General features: G+C 54.4%; 1 protein-coding gene across 1 annotated transcript in view; it reads right to left on the reverse strand.

The window, feature by feature from the left end:
• Window positions 1-27,401, reverse strand: part of Col6a3 (collagen type VI alpha 3 chain) — a 77,387-nt gene that overhangs the window by 22,996 nt on the left and 26,990 nt on the right. The window contains exons 4-25 of the mRNA XM_013066965.3: window positions 24,872-25,456; window positions 22,375-22,974; window positions 20,660-21,232; window positions 18,800-19,408; window positions 16,856-17,458; window positions 14,614-15,219; window positions 13,143-13,742; window positions 11,599-11,936; window positions 10,502-10,580; window positions 9,002-9,147; window positions 7,565-7,657; window positions 6,970-7,023; window positions 6,249-6,320; window positions 5,761-5,787; window positions 5,603-5,647; window positions 5,430-5,483; window positions 4,808-4,870; window positions 4,070-4,135; window positions 3,764-3,817; window positions 1,512-1,547; window positions 1,005-1,067; window positions 383-445 (exon numbers count right to left, since the gene is read on the reverse strand). Coding sequence (XP_012922419.2) covers window positions 383-445; window positions 1,005-1,067; window positions 1,512-1,547; window positions 3,764-3,817; window positions 4,070-4,135; window positions 4,808-4,870; window positions 5,430-5,483; window positions 5,603-5,647; window positions 5,761-5,787; window positions 6,249-6,320; window positions 6,970-7,023; window positions 7,565-7,657; window positions 9,002-9,147; window positions 10,502-10,580; window positions 11,599-11,936; window positions 13,143-13,742; window positions 14,614-15,219; window positions 16,856-17,458; window positions 18,800-19,408; window positions 20,660-21,232; window positions 22,375-22,974; window positions 24,872-25,456 — 5,429 coding nt within the window. The remainder of the gene's footprint in view (window positions 1-382; window positions 446-1,004; window positions 1,068-1,511; window positions 1,548-3,763; window positions 3,818-4,069; window positions 4,136-4,807; window positions 4,871-5,429; window positions 5,484-5,602; window positions 5,648-5,760; window positions 5,788-6,248; window positions 6,321-6,969; window positions 7,024-7,564; window positions 7,658-9,001; window positions 9,148-10,501; window positions 10,581-11,598; window positions 11,937-13,142; window positions 13,743-14,613; window positions 15,220-16,855; window positions 17,459-18,799; window positions 19,409-20,659; window positions 21,233-22,374; window positions 22,975-24,871; window positions 25,457-27,401) is intronic.

Raw genomic sequence — 27,401 nt, forward strand, 5'->3', positions numbered from 1 at the left:
CACCTTTGTAAAGCCCGTGCCCGCTGTGGTGTATTTGTACCAACAGACCAGCAGGCTGCCAGCTTGCGGGTCCTCATTCAGCTCTGAAACATGCTAGGAGACACAATCTCTGAGGTTTGGTAGGTGTAGTTAGATGCTGGACAGGCCTCTCCTATGGCTTCTGGGATGGGGCTCACACTGCCTTTGCTGACACCTGGGGCAGAGGTTACTTTGGGGACCTAGAAGCCATTGGAGCGCAAGAAATGGGGCCCTCACTACCTTGGGGTCTGTGGGAGGCCTGAGTTGCCAGAGGGTGGGACTGAGGGGCAGGTCACCCTGGAAGTCTCCACCTGCTGGGCTCCATGCTGCGAGCTCAGCTAAGGGGTCAGGTGAGGGGACTTACCCGGGGTCCAGGGATGCCTTGCTCCCCAACCTGGCCCGGAGGTCCGATGGGGCCGGGGGGACCCTGCAGAGTGAAAGGTCGGTGGTAAGTGCCGTGGAGCTGCTTCTTATGAGGCGTCCCCGAGTGACATCTCTTCTCAGGGACCAACAGGGGGAAATGACCCCGAAGCCCAGCAACCAGTGAGTGGATAAACAGTGCTGTATCCACACGGCGGAATATTATGCAACCAACAAGAGGAATGAAATTCTGATTTAAGCTGCAATGTGGCTGAGCCTCAAAAGTATTATCCTAGGCAAAGGCAGTTAAACACAAACAGCCACCTATTAATGATTAATTTAGATAAGATACCCAGAATAGGCAAATCCATCAAGACAGAAAAGTGAGTGGTGACCAGGGTCTTGGGACAAGGACAGTAGGGACCACTGTGTAATGGGTCAGTGTCACCTAAGCAGCTAATAAAAGTGTTTTTGAATTACTGAGTAGCACTGTGAGTGTGCCACGCACACCAAACCACTCAGGTTAAAATGGCTAATTTTATGTTGTGAACATCGCCCAATTAAGAAAACACTTCCAGGAAATCTGGGAAAGTGTCCCAAGGCCCCAGTGGCACAGGGGTACTGACCTGTGCACCTCTGGTCCCCTGCTCTCCCGGGAAGCCCACCTGGCCAGCACCGCCTCTGTTGCCCTTGGAGACGAGAGAAGACGCAGGAGGAGTGAGGATGCTTAGGTGCAGGCTCCCCTCCGTCCCACAGTCAGAAACACAGCTTTCCAGGGTCCCAGGTGGAGCCACGGGCAGCTGAAGCTCACTGCGCCTCCCTACGCCTCTGCACAGCTCTGGGAAAGGCAACGGCCCACCCACACCCATCCTATCCTGGCCAGAGGCCCCGCTAGCGGGCACCACACAGAGGAAAGACACCCACACACAGAGGAAAGACACCCGGACACCACCTGCCCGTCACCTCCCTTCCTTCTGCCCCAGGGCGTCATTTCTCAAGGCCCTGCAGAAGGGGCTAAGTCAGGGCTGTTGACCCAAGCTGTGAGGCCTGGGAATGGTATCCCTGTCCTGGCTGGACTGCACCTAGCAGCCTCCTGCGTGACCCCAGATGCTCCAGCCAGCCGGGGCGCTCACCTTAGCTCCCGCGGGTCCCCTTCGGCCAAAGCCGCCCTGTGGAAGGAGAAATCACAAACCATAAGGGGGACGCAGGGAGGCTTGCACACAGCCCGGCCCCTGAGACTTACTCAGAGACACCCCCCCACTCCGCCCCTGGCACCATCTACTGCCAGAAACCAGTGACTAGGCCAGCAAATGCTCTTCTTCAGCCCTCAACTCGGAGAAGTTTTGCCTCCATGCTGCTCCTGCTGACAACCCAAATGGAAGTTTTGAGAAGTGCTCCAGACCCGCCAAGCAAAATAATGACTTCTGGCTGCACAATCCCAGCCAAGAGTGAATGAGGAATGTGAGCCCGAATGCCGACCTGCCCACTTTCCTTCCATGTCCCTGATGGTAGGGAGAGGACGAACCCTTCACGAGGGTGGAAAGGAGTCCCAAACCCTCCCAACCACCCTGGCCAAGCACAGCACACGCTCCCTCGAGCTGAGCATCCAAAAAGCACAGGTGCAAACCTCAGCGTCCGTGTGCCTAGCTCTGGCTCCTGACTTGGCATGCGGTTCCCCAAAGCTCCAGAGGTGACCTCAGCTCCCACGTGTGGGCTCCCTAGCAAGTGGCCCATGACTTCCCACCTCAAGTCATCCCCGGGGTGCAGAAGTCTGGGGTGGGAGCCCCTGAATGTTCTACACCGTCTGCGAAAGCTGAGGGGCTGCTGTCCTGCAGGGGTCCTCTCCTGCACAGTGACATTGGGACTGGCCCCCCAAGACGACACGCTAGCATGTGATCAGAGGCCCCAGCGAGGCTGCCTGCAGAGGCTCAAAGGGTGATGTCACGGGGGACAGGGGACACCATTCATCCCGGCCCAAGACCAGCACAGTGAGGTCCCCAGGGAAAGGACAGGGGACCCCTCAGCTGCTCCTCAGCCCACTGCATAACTGCTCTGCGCTCATTTCTCCGCTTAATGAACCCCTGAATGCAGGCTACGAGAGCCCTCGCCTGCAATCAAATTCAAACTTGCTCCCACCTCAAGTGTGGGACTGAAATCAGCTGCCCCACCACTGCTCTGCAGTCACTGTGTGCAGCTAGGGTCTGGCTGGGCTCTGGGCAAACACGATGATCATTTCCTTGTTTCTCTTCCACTGCGGGGCTCCGTGGGACCATTCAGCAACAATGTGCAAACCTTTCTGGTTTGCTTATGAATTTGAGGGCACAGCACAGCCCCCTCCCAGAGAGTCACCCCTGGTGAGCCCCTGGCCTCCTAACTCCTCTGATCCTCAACCTCAGGGGCCCGGATGTATCCTCGTCCTTCAGAAAATCACTGGGGCTGGGCGGGTTCTCAGCGACCCAGCCCATGTGCAGCCTTTGTGTTCCATTCTCTGAGCCAGACCTGCCCTGCACCCCCAGCCTCCTGAGCTCCCCCTGGGGCTCCAACCTGCCAGCTGCAGGACCTCCACGGCCAGCAACAAGGCCCTGCAAGCTTTCAGGAGGCCTCATGCCAGCCATCCCACCACTCCGGCCAGAAGCCCTGATGATCCCTCCGTGTGCCGCACGGGCCACACGCATTCCAGACACTGCAATCGAATCTCAGCCTTCCAGCCAAGATCCAGTAAGAAGCAGATGCAGTGGGACAGACCGCGCCTGGCCTCCTTGTACGAGTGACAGTCACACAGAAAGCCAGACTACTATTAAAACAGCAAACACAGGCCTTTCGCCCTCCTGCCCCTCACCCACCAACCCCCAGCTCTAGCATTTCTGCTTGAATCTTTAAAATATTTAGTGGGGTAAAACTTGGCCAAATATTTGAAAGCAGCGAAGATATTTTCCAAAGTCTCTGTTTGGTATGCTTTTGTGGGAGAGGATATAAGATTGGGAGGGGACCAGATAGAACACAGAGGAAATTAGAAGAATGAAAAATTTCTATAGGCAGCAAAGTTCAGGTCCAAATCCCGCCCTTTGCCGTCCGCCCTGGGGTGACAAAGCTCCAGGGCCCTCGGTGGTGCCAGCAATGGGCTCAGGGACCACCCAGCTTCCGGAACGTGAGCCACATGGGGCTGGGGCTACAGCTTGGTGACAGAGTGCTTGCCTGGGTGCCAGGGCCTGGGTTCCACCCCCAGGGGCACAGAGGCCAAGAGGAAACTTCGTCGTGAGTGACTCAGGATTTCTTCAGAGCAGCATAGAATAGACCAAGGCAGAGGAACCGCGCGGCGCAGGGGAATCTGCCAGGCACCAGGGCCTGATGAGGATCCCACACAAGCACGACCCAGAGTACTCACGTCCTTCCCGGTTTCCCCCGGACTTCCGGCCACGCCATCTCTCCCCTGGAGACCCTGCAGGGCAGGAAAACCAGCCTGAGGCGCTGCAGGGAGAGGGCTGATTCCCACGGGAAGGCCCTGCGGCAGGGCACCTCCAGGAGCCTTGGTTGAACCAGCACTTTCTGTGTGCGGGGCCCGGGCTCCACCCGCTCCCGGGCACCGCCTGGCCACCTCCCGGGACCCTGAGTCTCAGGCCGCTTGGCTGCGGGGCCAGCACGCGCTTCCTGACCCTGAGCTCAGGGGCATCTGTGACCACGAGCACCGTACCATGGGGCCGATGTCTCCCGTCTCTCCTTTGGGTCCCCTCTGCTGGCTGTCCTGTCCCGAGTCACCCTGAAAACAACACACCAGGGAAGGAGCCGCATGCGGCAGGAACACTGCTGCCACCGGATGGGGAGCCCGCAAGAGTGACGCGGGGAGCGCCAGGCTCTGGAGGAGCAGGTCCTTCAGCCACGCCCCACACAGACCACGCCCAGCCGGTGCTGAGGGGCCCAGCCCTGGGGTCCTCAAACCCTGACGTCTGGAGAGGAGGACACCCAGGCTCGCCCTGGCTTCCCCCAACACCGGGGCTGGAGAGAGGCGGTGATGGTCATTTTCTTAATGGGTTTAAGGAGTCACTGATGAATTAATTAATCTTTGAGACAGGGTCTCCTTGTGTAGTTCAGGCTGGCCTCAAACTCGTGGCGATCCTCCTGCCTCAGTGTCCGGAGTGGGTCACCATAGCCAGCTTTTACTGCATCATTTAAGAGGAGCAAAGCTGCAACGGGAAGGCTTAGACCGCTGGTAGGGAAAGACTCAGGTCTTTCTGTCCCTCGACCTACAGTGCTGGCCTTCGGAGCCAAAGAACCAGCTCACCGCGGGCATCCCGAAATTGTGAGAGGACACGGCATGCATTTTGTCAGCACGATTTAAAGCACCTCCAGGGCAAGAGGCTTGCTTTAGTCTTGGGTTCCCACAGCTTCCTCCCGAGCTCGGTCTGGTCCCCACGGAGGACACGCGCCTTACCGGGTCACCTCGGATGCCGACGTCTCCTCTCTCCCCCTTGGCTCCTTTAGGTCCTTTGTCACCCTAAATAAGACACGCGCATGGAACTGAGGGCTAGATGTGCCTTTACCGTGGGTATTCGAGGTTCGCACCGTGCTACGGAACGCGGACACGTACAGACAGCAAAATGGTTGCCACGGTGAATGCTAGTCATGCTGTGTTTTTCATGACAAGAGCAGCCGAGAGGCATTTGTCTGACCTGGGTCCCATCCAACATCATGTTATCAACTCTAGGCCTGTGTTAGATCTCTAGGCTCAGTCATCAAATTGTTGTCTTGCCTTAAAAATCACCCTCGGATTCTCCAGTCTTAAACAGAATGAAACTGATCATTCGCTCCCGTGCCACGGAGCCAAAATCGTGCACTTACAATTTGCTCAGTTAACTCACAAATATTTACTGGGGATCCACTGTGTGTCGCCAGACACTGGGGATTTATTTAGAACAAAACAAACTCAGTCCCTGCCCTGTGGGACATCAGAAAAGACAATGACACCGTTCCGAGTGGGCAGGGACCCGGGGGTGTCACAGGGGCCCCTGTGGGGCATTGGAACGCACTTGTGCAGAGGAAACAAGGCCACCTACCCTTCGCCCAGGGCTCCCCTTCTCTCCAGAAGAACCGGGCAGCCCCTTGTCTCCCTGCCAAAGACAACAGGAAACGGTCACTCCTTACACAGCTTCTGCTGCCTTACACCGAGCCGCCAGCTGCTGTCTCTGGGAGCAGAAGTGGTTTAGACAGAGAAAGCAAAACCACTCACATCCTCACCATCCAGACCGTCCAGCCCAATTTCTCCGAGTTCACCCTGAGAGGGAAGAAGGCAGACAGGTGAGTGAAGCGCAGAGCCCTCTGGCAAAGGGAAAAAATGGAAATGCTGGGGAAATGTTCAACTTAGGAAACAAAACCGAGCCTGAATACCTTCTCTCCCGGGAATCCTCGAGAGCCCTGCAAGAAAGGGGACAGGGGGTATTAGTTCTTCCTGCGCAGCTGGTCCCTCGAGGCAGAAGCCAAGGGCTGCCCCATCCAAATGCCCTGGCAGTCTAAAATTTCATTTCCCAAGACTCATTTCTTTGGCTTCCTCTGTCACCATGATCAGCACCGGATATCATGAATTGATTTGCCTGGAACTGAACACTTGGGAAGTATCCTGCTCGCTGGATAGCAGGAGTGACCCCCAAAGGCAGGCAAAGGGCTCAAGGTGAAGGCCAACTCTGCCACCTCTCGGGGTGGTGGCCCTTCCCTTCAGCCCTGCTCTAACTCAGCAAGCGAAGGAGAAAGTCCATCAGCCCCGAACCCGAGGATGCCATCGCTCCCCTTTCCTCCTCCCAGGGCCCAGCCTCCAGGGCACCATTTCTCCATGCCCCACGGCCCAGCAGGAGCCCACCACCACCCTGCCTGCACTGTACCTTCACTCCTCTCTGGCCTGGGCAGCCCTGGAAGCCCTGAGTGCCGTTCACACCAGGCGGACCTCGCTCGCCCTGTGGGAAACAGAGGCAGTTGCAGCTGGAGTTCTCTAAGTGTGAGCCAAGAGCCTCGGGGCCCGGCCCTCAGGGACAGGGGCTCCAGAGGGTCCCCTAGGATGGGCGGTCCCGGGTGCCCGGTGTGGGGCTCCAGGCCTCACCGGGCCCATCAGCTGCTCTGTGTGCCCTGGCTCCAGGCCCAGCCCTGAGGCTACAACCTGGCTGGGTCTGGAGATCTCAGGGGCTCCCCAGGATATCTGCGTCCCATTCCAAGGCTGGACTCTGTTCTACGGTCTGGAAGCCTCTCGGACCCATGGATGTCCAGGCCCTGCTCCCAAAAGCCCTGCTGCTGGGCCCTCGGGGAGACCTCCCCAGTGCAGGTGACCCACATATTGGAGGAGCTGAACTCAGTGGAGGACAGGAGGCCCTGGGTGGCCTCTGTCTCACTCAGCGCCTCCCTAGGGACTAGGAGAGCACCCTTCCACCCACGCCGTCACCCTCAGATTGTCCTGTTCTCCAAAGTGTCGCCATCTAAGGAAAGTTGCTAAGGAAGTTAGAAGTTAAGTTTTCCCCCAAAGGGAAAGCCGCCAACCAGGGCTCCGCCGCCCGTCCAGGTGTAGGAAAAGGGGACTGGAACAGAGCTTCCGGAACGCGCAGGTGTACTTACAGGTCCGCCCTCATCGCCAGGGTAGCCTCGGTAGCCGTCTTCCCCCGCCATGCCCTGAAACAGAGCACACAGGGCCCTGGTGAGACCCCGTGGTCACCCTGCTCTGCGCGGAGGCCCCAGCTTGGCAGAGCCGAGCTGACAGTGAGCACCACCTTTGGGCCCGTGTCCCACTCCCTCTCCAGTGTGATCGCTCTTGAGATGGGGGCTCTCGGGCTCCTGCTTTGCCCGGAAAGCCTGCTGCTTCCCCACTCAGAGGCAAACCCTGAGGGCCCAGCTGACCAGTGAGGCCGCCAGCAGTGAGGCCCCAGGTTCCAACGTGATTTTACCAAATGAAGAGGCCATGTGCTAAAGAGCACGCCTCCATCCCATGGAAAGGGGGACTGTGACGGACACTTGGAACTTCCTGCCGTGTCTGGGGGGCGAGCTCGTCCAGGGGACGTGATCTGGGCAACACCTGGGACCTCCTGTTCTGCAGGTGGCAAGGGTCCTTCCCCCTGCCCACCTCCGAGCTCCAAAGTTGGAGAAGGACCTGGTCAGAGTAAGGTCGCCCTTGAATCTAACCTCAGGTCGGAGAAGAGGGCCCACGGCACCGTACCTTTGGCCCGATGCTGCCAATGGGCCCACGGTCTCCCCTTTCTCCGGAGCATTTGCAGGGAACCCCACAGCAGGCTTTCTCGGCAATGTTGTCCTACCGGGATGGAAAGAAGGAACAAGTTCAAAGCTCAAGAATCGCCTACCAAGACCATCCACATGCTGCTGGAGGTCACCGTCTGCCACACTCAGGCTCCACGAGGTGAGGGAAGTCACTGGGATGGCAGCTCCCAAAGGCCAGCCCAGGCTGAGGGTCAGCTCTTGGCGGTCAGCGAGGACGTGGAAGTCACCAATGGGAAAGAAAATAGGAACCGAAGCCCCAAAACCCTTATTCGCCACATCCCCTTCAGCTAGGCCTTCTTTGGAGAAGTTTCCGACATAGGCATTCAGGTTTCAAGTGGTAAATGTAACTTCCATGTGTCTGAACTCCAGTCACAAAACCTAACAAACAAGTTGCAGCTGGCCAGGACCCCAGACCTTTCTGAGACAGAGCTCCATGCAAGCCTCCCTCAGAGCTGGGCTCGGAGGCACGGAAGTGGCCCCAACCCGGGGGAGGCCCCAGAGCAGCCCCAGCGAAGAGCAGCACAGGTGGCCTGGCCTCTGAGCCACCAGCACAGCTCAGGGTCACCTGTGATGCAAACCAGAGGCCCTCGACTCCCCTCCCACCCTTACAAGGCAAAACGCAACCCCAATGCACTGCTTCTGCTGCACTAATGGCCTCACTTGTGTTTTCTAGCAATGAGCTTCCTGGAGCTCTTGATTTCTCCCGAGTCCCAGACTGATCAACTGAATCAACCTCCTCCTGTCCAATGAGAAAACCCTAGTTCTAGCCCTGGAAGGAGGTGGAGGGAAGGGATGGAGCACTGGGTCCATCTGGTTGATGTAGCCACACTCTGCCATTGCCTGCACCCAAAACCTCCATGTTCACGCCCAGCCTGGTCTCCATCCCCGCTCCCAGGCCCAGGAGGAACTCCTCCTACCAAACGAAGGGGCTTGGGAAGGCCTGAAGGGCTCCACCACGTTTGCCAAAGCAAACTAGAAAGGAAACGGTAGGAGCACTTCTCCACCACAAGTGCTTAGTCTTTCTCTTTCCTACACTCCTGCACTCGTGGTGTAAACTTTCAGACACTGCAGACAGTTTCCTGCCTGGGGATGGCCTGTCACAAGGTCTTGCATCCCCAGCAATCTTAGGAATGAAAAGACATCGAAAAGGTCGCTGCTACTGGGAACAGAGGAAAATCTAAGGCTGCACCACCAGCGTGCCTACACACCTAGCTTCACTTCCAGGCTCACCCCTGCCGGGCCAGGAAGGCAGATCCCAACAGAATTCAAGCGTTACACAGAAACCCAGCACCCTGCCCATTGGCCAGGTCGGGATGACTTCACTGCCTCCACGCCAATGTCACCATCAGGGATTTAGTTTGTGTAAAGCAACACACACCAGTTGCTCGGCCAGCTCATAATCCAGGTCCAGCAGGTTGAGCCGTAGAGGCCTGTCGTACATGAAGCCCCGCCCGAACTCCAGATGCGCCAGCTGCTCCAGGTTGGCCACCTGTTCCAGGCCCACCAGGATCAGGGCATGGACACCTGTGGAGAAAGACACACTTCATGCGGCTCGCCTGCGTGCTCCAGCGCGCTGACACCTTTTCTCCTGACTTTTTTAAAGAACATTCATCATAAAATTTGGCTTTAACTTAAACCATGTAATCAAACTACTGAACTGCCTGGAAGAGTAGAAGTGCTGAAACCTTGGACTCCTCTGGGCAGTTACGTTCCGTGTGCCTCTAAATGTATTATTATGAGCCCAGGAAGTGGCCCCCATGAAATGTATTCAGACTCAGTTCTTGGACTCTGGCCCCACCTTGCATGGGTGCTTGCGGGAAGGACTGAAACACTAACTCCTCCAAAATCAGGGGAGCACAATCACACCTCCAAAGCATGGGAAAATTAGCTACTAACTAGGATGTTCTCGTGATAAATTGTGCTTCTATGAGTTCTTCTTAAGGGTCTGCTGTTGGCATCCATTCTCTGATAGTTGGTGCTTCCAAATTCCAAAACACATGAGCATCTACTAACAGACATCTCAAGTCACCTTACGTTTGGTTGGTTTGCTTATTTATATTATTTACATGTATTGTAATTTAAACGTTGTAGCGTTTTGAGCTATGACAACTGCAAACTGAAAATACAGTAGTCGCTTCTGCTAACACATTAGTTTCTAGTTTATACGATGGAGCTAAATGAATCAGTGCTGGATTCTTTTGCAAGGACATTACTATAGTTTCTATCTAGACCCAACACCTCAGGCGCAAAGTGGGGCTTTGGGGATTCGATTGGATCACGGGGCTGTGATGCTCATGGGTTGGGTTAGTCCGCTGATGAGTGTATAGTTAAACGCAATGCGGGGAGGTAGAGCCTGGTGGGAGAAGGCAGTCACTGGGGCCGTGGCCTGAAGCGTCTATCTTCCCTCCGCACTCTTTTATGTCTGCTTTCTGGACACCATGACGTGAGAAACTCCTCAGCTCTTCTTTACCAGGAGTCTCTCCCATGCCACCCTGCTTTGGAACCAACCAACGATGGACTGAAACCTCAGCAAACTGAGTCAAAACAAACCTTTCTTCCTTCTAGTTGCAGGTATCAGGTATTTTGTCCCAAAAGCAAGAAAAGTGACTGGGACAAGCATCATGCATTCTCCAAGTCCCAGCACCTGATTGGGTCTTTGAACCCACATGCCCATGCCAGGGCTCAGGGTAAAGCTGTCCATGTTCCTAAGGGATCCTCCTCAGCACCCCAGAGCCCCAGGCAGGCACAAAGGGCCAAGGAGCTGGCTCAGTGCCCTTCAGCAGAAGCTGCACCCGCCCAGAACTCCGAAGCAGAGAGGTCTCTACAGAGCGGCCCCCTCCCCTGGGCTGGCTCCCATACCCGGGAACCCAGAGCCTACCTTCCTCTCGGAGCTCCTCTGAGGCTCTGTGTAAATCGGCCAGGTCTCCATCCACGCCATCAGTAAAATGAATGACCACCTGCAAACCAAAGCGGCTGAAGTGTCAGCCCAGACTGGAAGAGAGGAGCACAGATGGCAAAGAGGAACCAAGAGGTTTTTGGAGTTCAAACTCCTCCTTCTAAGCTGAGAAACCAAAGGCCACGGTCAAAGCTATTGTGCAATCGATGAGGCATAAAATCAATGGGTGTGTTTTAGGGTTTGATTTATTTTAGAGAAACCACAAGCAACAATGACAATAAAACAGTGAATCTCATTCTCCTATTTATGAGATGTGGTTTCTAGAAATCACATGTGGTATGTCTGCCCTGCACTGTGACCATGCCCCGCAAACCAAGTCCTCACCCCAGAACCTCTGGGTGGAGATGAGGCCTTTAAAGAGACAGTTAAGGTAAATGAGGTCCCTGGTGGCTCTGCATCCAGGATGACAGACATCTTTATGAGAAGAGGACAAGAGAAAACACACACAGGGAGGACCACGCGAGGACACAGGGGAAGGACAGCCACGTATAAGCCAAGGAGACAGGTCTAGAGGGAACAGCTCTGCCCACGACATGATGTCAGATCTCCAGCCTCAGCACTGTGAGGACATATAAGCCTTAAGCCCCCATCTGATTCTGTTATGCATGGCGGCTCTAGCAAGCTGATACAGTGTGTGCACATAGTATGTGTGTGCGTACATACACGCACACACACACACACACATACACACAGAGGTCGAGAGACAGAAACACAGAGATTAAAGCTTATCTAGTGGCAGACCTGTCATTGAACCTGAGTTCATCCTAAATCGACACATTCAAGCTTCGTCACTAATGTCCAGGATGTGTCTTAGAACTCAAGCAAAGCTAGCAAGATGAATACCTGGTGCATGAAATTGCCATCAGCTAGTAAGCGAGCACTTCCGCGTGGACACTGACTCTGGTCCTGCCTGCATGCATGTCTACAGAAAGGACTCGGGCAGGGCTCCCAGACTCCAGGGACAGGCTGCCACCCAGTGAAACTCCAGACCCTACACAAGGGCGCACAGGGCCGCTCACCTTCACGCTGTCCGGCGAGGACTGCCTGAACTTATTCTGGTATACTTTCAGCGTGTCAGCCGTGAGGACATAGGGGTGCTGGCTGCGCATGTTGCGGAATTTTTCAAACTGCTCCGGCTGGTACTCATCAAAGTCAAAGGCCTCCACGGGGCCAGAGGGTGCATTGGCCACCACCGACACACGCACAGTAGGCAGCTGGCCACCGCCGCAGCTGATCCTCTGCATCTGGCTGATTCTGCTCAGGATGGCATCCACCTTGGACTCAAAGCCCTTCTGGGCCACAAATACATTCTGATCTCTGGACCCATCGAACCCCAGGATCACGTCCAGATTGCAGGCTGGAAAGGAGAAATGCAGGCCAGGGCACCAAGGTGAGGCCACAGGGAGGAGTTCTATGCCCACAGTGCCAGGTACAGCCGGATGTGGACCAGGACACTGTGCTCAGGACCCAGATGAGACCCTTCTGTGTAAGCTCTTCGTGGTGGCCAGGACTTTCTCACGGGGAAAAACATGAGCAATTGCTGGGAACCAAACTTGCAGGCTATTTCAATGCACAAGGTGTGATCAAAATGTACAGCGAATGGTTAAATTTTTCAAAAAATTATAGTAAATGGTACATTGCCATAATCTCCCTCAAAATCCTTCCCCTTGCTTCAAACACACTTATCCCATCCTTCTTGCCACTTTCTGAAGCAACTCTGGAGTCCTCTCTCCAGTCTTTAGTTGTGCTGTCCTGGCTGCCTCCATGTCCCGAATCAATTGAAAATGTTGACCTTTCATGGTCACTTTGAGCTTGGGGAAGAGTCAGAAGTCACAGGGTGCCATTGGGTGAATAACATGCTGTCCTGTTTTTACAAGACTGCCTTCCTGTCGGATGGCACTCAGCAGCAGCGTTCACCACTGTTTTTTAATCACACCACAGAAAGACACGAAATAGGACTCCAGAACTGCTTCAGAAAGTGGCAAGAACAATGGAATACTGTGTTGGAATCAAGTGGGAGGATTTTGGAGTTGATTAATGGCAATGTATCTTTTACTGTACTAAAACATTTTTAATTTAAACATTCATCAGATATTTTGATCACATCTCAAAAGTTTGCTCTTATGGAGGTGTTCATCAATTTGGGGATGATAATATACAGTTGGTGTTTCAATATATCTAAAGTTTGTGCTTTGAATTAAAAGCATTTTAGAAAGCAAATGTTTCAGTCTCAAAAAACTGACTCAATAAAACCATAATCAAAAACAAGGGTTAATACATCAAAGTTATTTGGAGTAGGGCCGGGGATTTAGCTCAGTGATTCCACTGCCTGCTTTGAAAGCACAAGGACCCGAGTTCAATCCCCAGTACCAAAAAAAAAAAAAAAAAAAACACAACAAAGTTATTTGGAAAGTAAATCTTGTGAAACCCATGTGAATATAAGGAAATGCCTATCAAAACTTAACGCTTAAGATATCTGAAGCCCAGCACTGGGGAGGCAGGTAGCTGAACCTCACAGACGTCTGCAGGGAGGACCAGAAATGGCTGGTAGAGGGTTGGTTACCTTTGGACAGGTCGGTCACACCAGGACACAGGATCTCATGCATTGCATCATGCAGAGTCTCCAAAACTTGCTCACTCAACTCCGACAGCTCCTGGACGTTCCCCACGCGGAAGGCCGTGGCGCTGTTGGACGCCATCTTCCCCACCTCCTCGGAGTCGATGTTCCTCACCCCGACCGCGAACACTTTGACACCTCTCTGGGTAAGTGCCAGGCTCGCATCCTGAGCGTCCTCCACCGACTTCCCTCCAGTGATCACAAAGGCGATCTGGGGGACCCTCTGGTCCAGGCGGCTGCCCGCCTCGGGCACGAAGTGATGGAGCTGCAGGTGCTGGATGCCCACTCTGGTGTTGGCATTTCGCCCCCCTTTGTAGACCACTTTGTTGATGGCGTCGATAATCTGCCTCTTGGAGGAAAAGTCCTTCAGGAAGAATTCGTCAGTGGGGTCAGAGTTGTACTGGACCAGCCCCACCTGGATGGAGTCGCCATCTTCATAAACCGTGTCCACGATTTCAGACACGAAGCGGAGCACTTCTTGGAAATTGTCCCTCCTGAAATTGATGGAGCCATCTAGCAGGAACACAATGTCCGCTTTCTTCTTCTCTACAAGGGGTCACAGTGAAGATGAGGAGAGATGGGGCTGCCACACCCGGAGCATAAACACACAGTACGTAAATTAAAACAAGAGCCTTCCTAATAATTCATTCACAGTGGAAAACTTCACTCCATCCCATGCCTCTCTAGTGCCAGCCCCAAACAACATTATGCTAAAAACAAGAAGATAAAGGGTAAGTTATCCAAATAAAAAGGACAAGACACTCAGGATCTTAGTGAGACAGTGATGTCATGTCAGGACTGGGACTCGGTGGTGTGTGGCCTCAGGTGTGCTAGGGTCAGGGGTGTGCCCGGCCAGCCAGGACAGAGGCAGTAGAGGGAGAGCAGGAGTCAGATTCCCTGGGAAAACCTACTCCTGTGCTCTGGATGTCTGCACGGCCACTGCCCAGTGGAGGGGACAAGGGAAGGTGTGGGTGATGGTGACATCTGATTTGCTCCTGGCAGTCCCACAGGTGAGAACCAGGGCCACAGGGAAGACCTGCTGCAGGTCAGGACTCTGAGTGTCGCCTTGGTCCAAGCAAGGCTGCCTGGGCCACGTGACCATCGCCTCTGGAAGCTCAGACTTCAGAGCCATGTCCAGTGGGGGATGGGCCGCTGGCCTCAAAGACACCACCCTATTCCGACAGCCAGCCGTGTGAGGAGCCCTGTCTTTGGCCCGGCCACAATTAACCTTGAGAGCAGTGGAAGGTCAACAGCCAGGTGCTTTGGGGGACATGTTTCCTGCTACAATTTCAACTAAACTGTCTCCCCAATGTTTAATTTCTAGCATTATCTGCAGGGAATTATTATAGAGAATGCTGGTTATGTCTAATGTGAATGTTTCACAGCCCACTTTAATCAGGGGCCACATAGCTCATACCTGGCCTTGAGGGAGGAGAGGTGACTACTGGGGTTGCTGGGGTGGCCCCCGAGGATCCAAACGAGCCTATGACCCTCTCCTCTATGCTGGGGAGCTCTCTGAACTCTCGCACCGTGAAGACCAGCCTGGGGTCATTGGCAATGGCCTGCAGCTCTGTTCTGTCCACATTCCGGCTTCCAATTCCTAAACTCACGATCCCCGAGGAACTGATGATCCGGGCGAAGCCAGAAATATCGTCCTGGGATTTTCCGCCCAGAAGCAGGACCAGGTGTTGGGGCACCCCGTCTTCTATCCGGCTCCCAGCAGACTTAACAAAGAGGTTTTTGGCCACATACTCCAGAGCTCTGCCGGTGTTCAGCGGAGCGCCACCCCGGAACCTCAGGCGCCGTATGGCTCCTAGCACGGCAGCTTGGGACCTGTGTGTCTTCAGGAAAAACTCGGGGAAGACCTCATTGCTGAACTGCACAAGGCCGATTCTCACTTTGTTGGGCCCGATGTTGAGTCTTTGAACAATCCTGCTCACAAAGTCTCGGATGTGCGCAAGGCCATCACTTCTGACGCCATCAGAGCTGTCGATGAGGAAGACGATGTCCGCTGCATCACTCTCTGCAAGAGAGGAAGAGCAGAGTAGAACCAGCCAGTGCCCAGTGGCATCTGCTTGGCTCCGAGCTCGGCGTCGGGCCGCACCACTAATTAACCAACATTAAACTGCATCCCAGGCCAGATGCGCTGCTTGGGTCCTGGGCTTTGTGAAATCAGTCGTTACAAAATGGGAATTTTTTTTTTTTTAGTCAAAGCAATTTCCACTTCTTGAAATATTTTAAGTTCTCCAAAATTTCCTCTCTCTGAGTTGACTCTATTTTAATTTTAGTTTTGTGGTCTGGGTTAATACCAATTTTAGAAAATGTGAGCAGCGTTTAGAAAGTAATTTCTGGATTACAGAAGAGACCATGGCCACCAAGGCCAACATCTCAGAGGGAGAGAGAGACAGAGAGGCAGAGAGAGAGACAGAGAAAGACAGAGACAGAGAGAGAGAGAGAAAGAGAGACAGAGAGAGAAACAGAGAGAGAGAGAGCTGAGGGCAGAAAAGGTCCTTCCTTGCCTTTCCAAGCCATTACTTAGTGACAGGAGTTGGGTTTTATCTGCAGATTGAGCATTCCCTAATCCAAATATCCAAAATCCAGAATTCTCCAATCCAAAACTTTTTCAGGATTGACATGAAACCACACGATACCACCCAAGGGGAAATTCTACGTCACACAACTCTACTTTACCCAGTTATTTTTTAATTGTGTAAAACGACCTTCAGACTATATAGATAGCGATACATGAAACATTAAAGAATTTCATGTTTAGCCTTGGATCCCAACCTAAAGGTATCTCAGTATGTATATGCAAATATTCCAAAATCCAAAGCACTGCTGGTTTTGAGCATGTTGGATAAGAGATACTCAGCCTGTGTAGTTAATCAAAATGTCCTGGGAAGGATGAACCACATTTTCCTAGTAAGAATTCTAGTTATTTCTCCGATGTCATTTGATTAACTAATGTATTGCCACTCAGCAAACACCAACCTGGCTCTTGCCTTATCCCTCACTGGGTTACTTACAGTAGGGTTGCTGGGCTAATTTCGTAACTGAATCATCTCCTGAGAAATAGAAAAGCAGCTTCACACCAGGGGCCACACAACCTGGGGTCCCCTGCAGGGCAGAATGATGCATGCACAGTGCCTCGGCCTCAGCTGGGGGAACTGTGCAGCCACCACAATGGGGCAGAGCACAGACCGGCCCGCTCTGACGGAGGAAGATCCTGGCCCAAGCCACAGAAGCCCCAAATGCCTGTGCGGCGGAGCAGGAGTGACCGTGACCCCTGCTACCCTTCGTCCTAGACAGGCCAAGATGGCCACTCACAGCGTGCTCGCCACTTCTCAGCTCCTCCAGTCCAGGCCCGAGCTCCTGGCACGAGCTTACCTGGCACAGATTACCCGACACAAGCTCCAAGTCCACACTGAGCCTTCCACACCCTTCTCGGATGCCCCGGCCCCTGACCCCTGAGCTGTGGCAAGAGACACAGCCCACCTGGTCCGTCCCAGGTGTGTCCCGGGGTCTCCGGGAGGTGGGTGTCGGCTGTTAGGAGCTGAGGGGCACCGCCTTTATGGGAAATTCACTTCTCCCGGGTAGCACGGCCTTTAGCTTGCAGATTTTTCTATGGAAAACACCCCCTCCCTGTCCCAGGACCTTACCTGGTGGAGGGTAGTGGGTGCTCGCCAGGATCTGCTGGATCTGCTGGGCAGTGAGGGTGGTGATGGGTGTCAGCAGCTTCTGCTCCAGGCTGGGCAGCTCCCTGAAGGTGCTGACTGAGAACACATACTCGGGGCTCAGGGAGATCTTCACCAGCTCCTCCTGGTCTGCATTCCTGCCGATGGTGAACGGGGCCACGCCGAACTGCTTCAGCTCCACAGCCGAGTCGTCCACCTCGTCGGCCGACTTCCCGGATGAGATGAGCACCAGGAACTGTGGGACGCCCTCTTCTATGCGGCTGCCCAGCGGCCTCTTGAAGATGTTCCTGGACACATACTCCAGGGCGCTCCCCACGTTGACCTGTCGGCCGCCCTTGGGCCGCAGCTGCCGCAGGGCATTCTGCACCTCATCCTTGCTGGAGTGGGCATTGAGCAGAAACTCCACCTTGGGGTCCTCGCTGAACTGGATGACCGCCACCCGCGTGGTCTCAAAGCCCACGTCCAGGGAGTCCACCAGCCTCTCAATGAGGGTGCGGATGTGCTGGAACTCCAGGACAGCAGCTTGGGACCCATCGATGAGGAAGACCACATCCCTCTTGGCACCACCTGCAGTGAACCAAACGTGACCATGGGCTTCACCTTTACGGGCATCAAATTCTTAGCATTAACGAGCCACCTCAGTCCGTCAAGGAGCCTCTGTCTATCCAACAAGCGATCCAAGTAGCTACCACCATAGTCAAATACCAGTCAAGGGAGCAAGTCTTGGGCATCTCAGCATCCGAATGTCAGAGAGAAGAGCAGGAGCTGCAAAGGTGAAGTAAGAAGGGTCCCAAAGGAGGCAGACACTGGAAGCGCTGCTCACAGAGAAAGGAAGCTGGTGCCTGACTTGGGCCACTCTGCCAGTTGGAGGGACTTGGACGAGTGCTCTTCTGGTGGGGGTGGAGGGGGGAAGGGACCAGTTTGGGTGGGTTCAGTGAGGCCAGGAGGAGGGGAATTTGACAGAGTATAGATGGGCTGCAGAGGAGCCCACTGCTGCTGGAAAGGTACTGAGAAAGTGTCTAAGAGAGAAAGCCAGTGCACTTTTATTACCGCAGAGCCACCCAGCGTGGTGGAGGGTGATGGGAAGAGAGTTCCCGGAAGCTCTCTTTGATTTTCTTGTAGTACTGGGACCCAAGGCCAGTGGCAGAGAACAAGCTGAAGGAGGAGAGGAGCGAGCAATGGGGATGGGAAGGGAGGAGAGGCCTGGAGATGTAGTTTGGTGTAAAGGCCATGAGTTCAATCCCCAGCGCTAAAAACGTAAAGAAAAGACACTGCCCATAGGAAGGAGGACAGGATTGGAAGGGGGCCTTCTGTGAGTCTGGGGCCCGGGTGCATGGTAACAAAGACTTGTGCTGCCAGATAAGTTTGGAAATGCTGCTTCTCCTATGGTGTCAGAGATACACACAGCACATCGACGAGAGGGATTAAAAAAAGAAAGAAGCAAATATCGGGCCAGGGATGTAGCTCAGTGGTGCCGCTGCCTGCCTCACAAGCGCAAGGTCCTGAGTTCGATCCCAGTACCAAGAAAAGAAAGCAAATATCTCTCGCTTTGTCCCACTCTTTCCCGGGTGGGCTGGCTGACTCAGGTTTGAGACATCCCGCGGAAGCCAGCGGGGCGTGCTACTCTGTCCTGACACCAGTGACACCCTCAATTGCCTCCCGAAAGCCTCTGAGCCCCCTGACCACCGCAGGGCACAGCACGAGGTCCCTGCCTCTCCCTCACTTTGCAGACCCCCCCCTTCCCAGCCCCCCTTCTCCAAGCCTTGGGGGAACAAGTTTGCCTCAGCCCCACTCAGGGCCGCCACTGCCCCTGCCCAGGTGCCCAGGGAGAGCAGCCTTGGGCAGGCTTACTGAGGATGGCACCTCATAGCTAACTGCCTTCTCAGCTGCCAGGGCTGCCACCCTTACCTGGGCTCGTTGGGGGCAGAAAAATGGGCTGCAGCCTGCTCAGCCCCTCACGGTCGAGCTGGGTCACCCTCTCAGAGATGACGTGCTGCACGGTCCCCAGCTCCCGGAAGGTGGGGATGGCCACGGCGAAATCCGGGATAAAGGAGATGGCCTGCATCTCCGAGATGTCCGCATTCCCGATGCCGATGCTGATGGGCACTGCCCCCCCCCTCTTCAGGACCGTCGAAGGGCCCCTCACGTCGTCCCCAGACCTGTCAGCCGTGAGCACAATCAGGAGCTGGGGGACGCCGTCCTCCATCCTGCTCCCAGCAGAGCGGGTCAGGATGTTCTTCAGCACAAAGTCCAGGGCTGCCCCGGTGCTGGGCGCTGGCCCACCCAGCAGAGTCAGCCTGCGGATGGCGCTGATGACACCCTGCTGGTCCATGAAGGAGTTCAGGTAGAACTCGGGCCTGGTGCGGTCACTGTACTGCACCACGGCGACACGGACGCGGTCGGGGCCCACGTCCAGGCCCTGCACCAGCCTCTCCACGAAGTCCTTCAGCAGCCCAAAGCCGCTCCTGACACCCTCGGAGCCGTCGATCAGGAACACCACGTCCTTCTCACCTGAAGCTGGGACACAGACGCCAGATGACTCACAAGGAACAGGAGGGCCACACCTTCCCACTGACAGGGTGGGGTGCTCGAAGGCCCCCACAAAAGTCCATTTCCAAACCCTCACTTCCCAGGTGGGGTCTAAGGGGGGGGTCATTCTGGATTATCCAGGGCCCCAAATCATTCCACCAACTTCAAGCATCCTCACAGGAACAAGTCAAGAGGTCAGAGAGCAGGGGAGATGCCACGCTGGTGGCTTCCAGGCTGGGGACAAGGCCACCAGCCAGGGAACACAGGTCACCTCTGGAAGCCAGAGGCCAAGAGGACACAGACAATCTCCTGTCCCCTGCAGAAGGCACAGGCCTGCCGGCCTTGACTTCAGCCCTGAGAGGCTGGTTTCCGATTCCTGACCTCTAAATTTACCAGGGAACACATTCATTTCCACGCGAGCCATGAAATGTGTGGTTTAGGGCAGCAATGCAAAACAAATGCTCCCATTGGGAAAAAACTTTAGAACTTTTACACGCTGGAGCAGAATTGTTAACCTCTGAAGGTGAACTCGGGAGAAACATCAGGGGTGGGTAGGAGAGATGGCATTTTGCAGCAGGGAGGGGTGAGGTAGCCGGCTGCCAGCCACGGGGCCCAGAGGTCCAGGTGCCGCCCATGTGCGGGACCAGGCACCAGTGAGGACGCTCCAGAATCTCAGGCTTCAACCCAAAGAACTTCGCGTGAAATTATTCTTTTCACTGCATTTTCACCCCCCAAGGAAAAGTGATGAAACGGAAACTCATGGTAGTGTGACTTAGCAGTTGGAAATTTTAAGACTGTGTTTATGATAGGCACGGATCTGACTCTAGCACCTTCGATTGTTAGTGAATGCAGTCAGGGAAAGAAGCCAACAGGGACACGGCTTGAAACAGGCGCTGCGGGAATGTGAAGGTAAAGACTGCTGTTGCTGCAAGGTAACCGTTTTTTATGGCTTTTTGTTATGCATACAGCAAAATAAAACTTTTCGAGAGAAGATTTTATCTGAGGACACTGGAATCTTTATAATGTATCTTATTATGAAATAGTCTCATGCTCTTAAAAATAATCACTCATATTCTCCTGTTTTGCCCTAGAGAGCAGCTAGAAAGTCACAGCAAGGAAAGGCAGTGCATGTTCTATTCCCATGGAAACCACTTGTTAGCTTCTGTCCTCCCCATTCCCTGGGAGGGGCCCAGAGCCAGGAAGCTGAGCCCAGCTCTGCCTTGAGCGCAGCCCCCATACCTGGCGGCTGGCCCCCGTTGTACACCGATTTTAGGAGGTTCACAATCTGGGGCTGCAGCTCCCCGATCTTGGGGAGCGACTCTGCAGCCAGGATGAAAGCCGGGGAAAGCACGATCCGCTCCAGCTCAGCAGGGTCGGCATTCTTGGCTTGGAAGATGAACGGAACCACGCCACTCTGCTTCAGGTTTCTCGCCGGCACCTCCACGGAGTCCGAGGACCGCCCCGCCACCAGCAGCACCAGGACCTGCATCACTCCGTCCTCGATGCGGCTGCCCATGGACTTCACGAAGATGTACCTCTGAGCGAAGTCCAGGGCATAGCCCAGGTTCAGCGTTTTGCCCATCTTGATCTTCATCCGCTTCACCTGGTTCAGGATCTCTGGCTTGGTCATGTGCTCGTTGAAGCGGGACTCCAGTTTGACGTCATCGCTGTACTGAGCCACAGCGATCCGGACCCCGTCTGGCTTCACGTCCAGCTCATCGATGATCTTGTAGAGAAAGTCACGGACGGCGGGGAACTGGCCCATGAGGTTGGCAGAGCCATCAAAGAGGAACAGGATGTCCCTCTTGCTCTCTACAAAAAAGGTAGAGGAGGACAGAGTGAGCAAAGAGATCCAACAGGCCTTGAACAGATCAGCCCCATACCCCCGCACTTGGCAGTGGGAGTCCGGCTCACAGTCCTGTACCAGTGTGAGCAGAGAGCACCACCACTCGGCATGGCACCGGCTGCTTCACAGCGGGGCCTATCTGCACCAGTGCCTTGGTCCTCTGCAAAGCCAGCCACTGCACCCTGCCAGGCTCTGCTCAACAAGTGCATTTTCACTTCGCTCTAAATAAAACCAGCAACAGTGGGGTCTTCATTGTCCCTTTGCTAAAAACTGACCTCAGTCTCCAGGGACAGAGGCTAACACGGTGAACTGCCCAAGGAAAACTGGATTTCTACAGCCTGCTCTGACTGGATTGCCTGTTCGGTGTCTGTGAGGCTGTGAGTTAAGGCCCAGCCATGGCCACATGGTCAGGACTCTACCAGCACTCTCCAATCCGCTGCAGTTGGACCACAAAGACTCAGAGGACAGCCTGGAGGAGGCCACAGGCCACCATGGAGGAAGCTGGACTGTCCAGTTCCTACAGTCCCTAAGCCCGTTTCAGATAGCTTTCCGGGGGCCATCTTGTCACCATCTCTGGGACGCGAGCAAGCTGCTGGCTCAAATACATCCACAGCTCACTCACATAATGATAGCAATCAGGCTTCCTTTGGAAACCATTTCACGCTTCCATAAAGATGCACAGATGATTTTTAGCTATAGCAGAGTCTGAACATAAAAATCCACATAAAGAAAATAATTTCGATTGTTGAATGAGGCCAAGGCATAGTCATGTATGAAAGAGCCTCTGCCCTCCCCCCTCAAGCTCCCTCACATCTGGATTTTAACTCCAGAATCTTTATAAGCATCAGTGGAGCCTGAGTAGCCTCTCAATAAAGAGTGGGAAGCCACAGACAGCAAGTCTGAAGCTAGGTATTTTCGTTAGCAAACACCCTTTAAACTCTGACCTTGCTGGTACAGTGTCTTAAATCCCTGTTCAAAACATTTCGACCAAAATGAGCCACTAATCATCTTCCACGTGGTCCCATGGCCCCTGTGTTCAGGCCAGCACAGGTCAGGAGGGCTCTGCAGACCAGGACGACAGAGGGGGCTGTGCTGCCGGGTGCTTTACCTGGCTGGACGAGTGGCACTTCCTCCACACCTCCACTAACATAAGTGGTTAGGGGTTGAATCAGCTGCTGCGGAAGAGCTGGCAAGGAGCTGAAATCGTCCATGAGGTACACCAGGCTCGGGTTAAAGGCAATCTGCTCAAGCTCTGCCTTATTCGCCTGGCTGGCCCCCACGCAAAAGGTCAGGATGCCCTCTCGAGTCAGCTGGTTGGCAGCTTGCAAATAGGAGTCCTGAGACTGCCCAGCCGTGAGCAGGAGCAGCAACTGTGGCACGTGTTCGCGGATCCTGCTGCCGCCAGCCTCAGTGAAGTGGTTGGCATGGACATAGCTGAGGGCCGAGCCCATGTTCAGGCCTGCGCCCCCCTGCAGCTGCAAGCGCTGCAGGTGAGCGAGCAGCTCGCCCTTGGTCTGGTATGTGTCTAGAGAGAACTCTGTCACTGGAGTGTCGCTAAATTGCACTAAACCGACACGGATATTGTCATTTCCAACATCAAGGCTGTTAACTAGGTTCATGACAAAGTCACGCACATAAGGGAAATTGGTTTTTCCAACGTTGACTGATCCATCCAAAAGGAAGATGATATCCCTTTTGTTTACGTGAACTGCAGTGAAGCACAGAAAACAAAGTGACACACACACACGCACACAGAGGCTCCATGTGTGCCGGCCCCGAGGCACGCATGCCCACACCAGGACGCAGAGGGAGCAGGTGCAGCAAAGCATGTCCGCTGGGAAAATACGGCAGTGGCTGCATATCTTCCTCTCCTGGTGGCGGTGCTGGCAAGGCTGACCAGTAACCAGGTGTGCACACCAAGTTGGCTGATAGACAGACGCAATGCCGAAGTTAGAATGCTTACAGCCAACACGGCCATCGGGATCCCCGAAACGCAGCGCTGCTTCCCTGGAAATGAACTCTGCAAGGTGATGGCCTTTCTGTGTCACCTCTCCACACGGCCCTCACAGCCAGGTTCACCCTGGCCTGAGCGGGTCCTCCGGGCCTCCCTATGTGCACTGATGGGGAGCTTTCTGTGTACAACTTGGGCGCAGTGAGCCTACAGCAGCTTGAGCTAAGAACACCAGAAGGCTGTTCTCCAGAAGACCCCCCCCTCCCCTGCTGACCTCTGCCTGCTGCCCTCCTCCTGGGGCCCAGCCAGTGCTCTGGGCACTTGGTCCAAAGGGAGGCAGTGGGGTCAGGCATGATCAGGAACATACAAAGAGACTACTCGCTATGCTTGGCTGGCGGGATCCACGTGGAGAATAAAACTATAATTCTCAAATCAGAGCACCACAGACTCGTCATCTCTGTGGGCCCCACATCTGCAGATTCAACTGACGCCAGATCAGAACTGCTTGGGAAAAAATTAGGTCCATCCCAAACACGTGCGGGTTTCTGTTCTCATCATGATTGCCTAAATAACACAGTATAATTTACAAGCAGCATTTGCATTGCACTGGGTGACATAATTAATCCAGAGATGACGTGAAGTATACAGGAGGATGCACGCAGGGTCTATGGAAATGCTACGTCCTTTTATACACCGACCAGAGCATCTTGGATTTTTGTATCCATGGGGATCCTGGATCCCATCATCCACGGATGCTGACAGATGATTGTTTTTCCCTGACACACTTAGCCCGTGCCTTTAAAAAGCATATTTCCCAGCTGGGTGTGCAGGTGCACATCTGTAACCCCAGCACTCAGGAAGCTGGGACAGGAAGATCCTGTGTTCAAGGTCAGCTTGGGCTACACGGCAAAATCCTATCTCCTAAAAACTAACTCCCCCCAAAAAAGTACTTATTCATTTTTTTTCCTCTGGTCTCACTGTAATTTAGTCCTATGTTTTATCCTATGTTCATGAAGTTGAGCTTTGGCTATAAAAGAGTAGACTAGAAGTCAGAGAGAGAGAGAAAGAGAGAGAGAGAGAGAGAGAGACAGAGTCTCTGAGAGCATCTAAAACCAGAATTTTAGTGAAAGGAAGCAGACATCCAAGCAGGAGGACATGCACCAAGTCACATAGGAAGACTTGCTCTGCAATATTCATCTTCTCTTCATTATGGACAGAGAATTGCATTTACCTAATTCTCGGGCTAGAGAACTTCGCCCTGTCTGAAAAATACCAGCAGTCATGTTGAGCAGGGAGCAGAAGAACCTGGTCAGCCTTCACACCTCCCCTCCCCTCCCCATGCCTTCCCCTGAAGGGTCCCTAGCCAGGGGCACTGCACACTATGGGGCAGCTGGGACGGAGCAGGAGCCTGGTCCCCAGGCTGGTCCTCACTGCCCTGGGCGGTGGGTGGAGGACACGGGCAGGTCACACCATTCTCATACGCTGTTTTAGAACCTGCTGAGAGCACAAAGGGAAGCCTGAGATCAGCCCTGTTTGTTGCTGTTGTTCCCGGCATGGAACAGCTCTCTCGGATAAGCACCAACCCAACCTCACTGTTTTATTTCCCCACAGGCCCTGCTGCGGGCCTCCCGCACCATGAGCCATACCACCTCACCTTCAGTGGTTCCGGAGAGAGTCCTGAGGGGCGAGAGCAGGCCGGGCAGGATGCCTTGCAGGGGGGCAGCTCGGAACTCGGCCGGGATGAACACCAGGGAGGAATCAAAAGCGATCTCTTCCAGCTCAGCCTGATCGGCCACCTTGTTCCCGACGGTGAAGGCCATGATGCCACTTCTCTTCAGCTCCTGGGCGGGCTGGCTGACGGCGTCCAGGGACTTGCCACCTGTGACCAGCACCATCAGCTTAGGGACCCCCTCGGCGGCCCGGGAGCCAACTGCACTGATGAACAGGTTGTTGCGAATGAAGTCCAGGGCAGAGCCTGTGTTCAGGGCTGGGCCCTCCATGGGCCTCATTTTCCGCACTGCGTTTACGGCTTCCCTTTTGCTGGGGTAGGTATTGAAGTAAAACTCGGGCTTCACAGTGTCTGCGTACTGAGCCACCGCCACCTGGATGAGGTCCTGCCCGATCTCCAGTCTCTGGATGACTTTGACAATGAAGTCTCGGATGGCATTGAAGTTGGCCAGCCCCAGTTTGGACGAGCCATCCACCAGGAAGACTATGTCCCTCTTGTTGACTTCAATGGCTGTGGGCAGCAACATGGAAAGGTGAGCAGCGCGGCCCACCCATCAGGCTCCACCAGGCTCTCATGGCCACCTCCACCTCAGGGGCACTCCCGCCCACGCAACCCACATGACATCAGGGCTGCCCAGCTGACATTTGTCACAACACACTCGCTCATCCCGCTTTGCCTCCTCTCAATCCATCTCATAAAATAGCTGCACAAACACTTAGGTCCAGTCACCACGGGCTGAGCATGCTGTCAGTAGGAGGGCACTCGGTTGTTTTCTGCCGTAAGCATAACTTGCCCAGAAGGAAGCTACAGTTTGATGGGTTAGGAAAGCAACCTATGTCTGCTGAGACAGCCCTTGAGGTCATGATCTGCATTTCAAGTACAAAAGCTGAAAGAGTATGAACACTCTTCACTTCCATATTCTTTGACTGCTTTTTCCAGTGAAAAAAATAACTCAAAGTCTTTGTTTAAAACAGAAAAGGAAATCCACATCACAGCTAGCCCATGCCACCAAGTTTTTCACTTATGAGGCCTGGGTTGTAGGTCCTAAGTATCATGCGTGTTCCTGTGATAATTCACAGACAAACCACACGGAAAAATGTCTCCACAAGATCACTGCCTACAGCCACTGGGAACTCTTTCCCAGTGTTCTCTTGGAACGTGCATAAGCTGCCCGCTGTCCTAGAGCTCGGCACCCAAGCCGGAAGCCGGGAGGACTTCCAAGATGGAAGAGAACCCACGTGGCTGAGCACAGGAGGTGTGCAGAAGGTCTCAGCCACTCACCCTCCAGACAGCTATGCAGCATTTGATTCTGCAGCACCCGGCTGAGGAGAAGGTGTGGGATAAAGGTAAGGAAGAGTCTCCTAAGAATCAGAGCCTCCCTCTGCAGTGCAATTTAAACACAGCTCCTCCTCGCTATGAAGACAGGAGGCTGGGAGCTCGGGGCTGATCTGAATCACTGGTTTGTGCATAAGGACAAGTACACCTCCCTGACACATTTCAGCACCAAGAGCAGGGCTGTGTTCTAACAGGAGGGTGACATTTCATGCCCTGATATACTTAATGCAGTTCCTCGATTACCAACAGCACGTACCCAACCTCTTTGCACTATTGCAAGGTCATAGTCAAGGTTATGGACACCCACTCAGGGCTTCGGTCCTTCCTTTAGTTCAGAACTCACTGTCTCTCTGGGCTGAGCCTTCGACTTTGGTTTAAAATATCTTTACAGGTAAACCTGAGCATGTGGATGGCTGGCAGACTTCTCGTGCGCTTATGTCATTAGCATAATCCAGGTATACACCCATGCGTCAGCGCTCGTGTACAGCCATGTATAATACACTGTGTCTGGGTCCCACGCATATCTACTGCACACGCCACTGCAGCAGATGAACACACACTCATGGTCACCTGTGCTTCACAGTGCATCGCCTTGCTCATTCTTCCTGATTTCCAGCAGCAGTATGGTGTCTCGGGTGGGAGGAGGTGACTGTCACACTCACCCTTCCCAAACCCAGCCCCTCCTGGGGCCAAGCTACAATCCATCCTACCAGGGAGCCCTGTTTTGGTGCACATGGAACCAGCGGTGCATGGAATCCAGTGATCTCCATGTGGACCCACCCATGGGTGGATCTCCTGGTGCTCAGCCCACAAAGCTTCCCACCATCTGGGTCCCTGGGGATCTCACCTCCCTGGGGCACACACTCCTCTCTGGGCTCCTCACCCTCCCTCCCACTCCTGTGTCTCCCACAAAGCCAATCTCCCCTCATCAGACTCCACCCCAGGGCCTGCCTCTCCTCACCCACCCCACCATGCAGCCACTACCCTGAGACCCTGCTGCTTTTTGGCCGTGCTCCCTACAGGCCCTGCCTCTGAACCTAGATGAGCCCCAGCCCCAAATACCCTGTCCTCACCCAGACTCCACAAGCCCCGCCCGGCCGCTCCTCCAGCCTCCCACATG

This window comes from Heterocephalus glaber, unplaced genomic scaffold (genome assembly GCF_053883595.1).
Source record: "Heterocephalus glaber isolate CG9 unplaced genomic scaffold, H.glaber_assembly_v1.0 deba00001004, whole genome shotgun sequence".
Lineage (NCBI taxonomy): Eukaryota > Metazoa > Chordata > Mammalia > Rodentia > Bathyergidae > Heterocephalus > Heterocephalus glaber.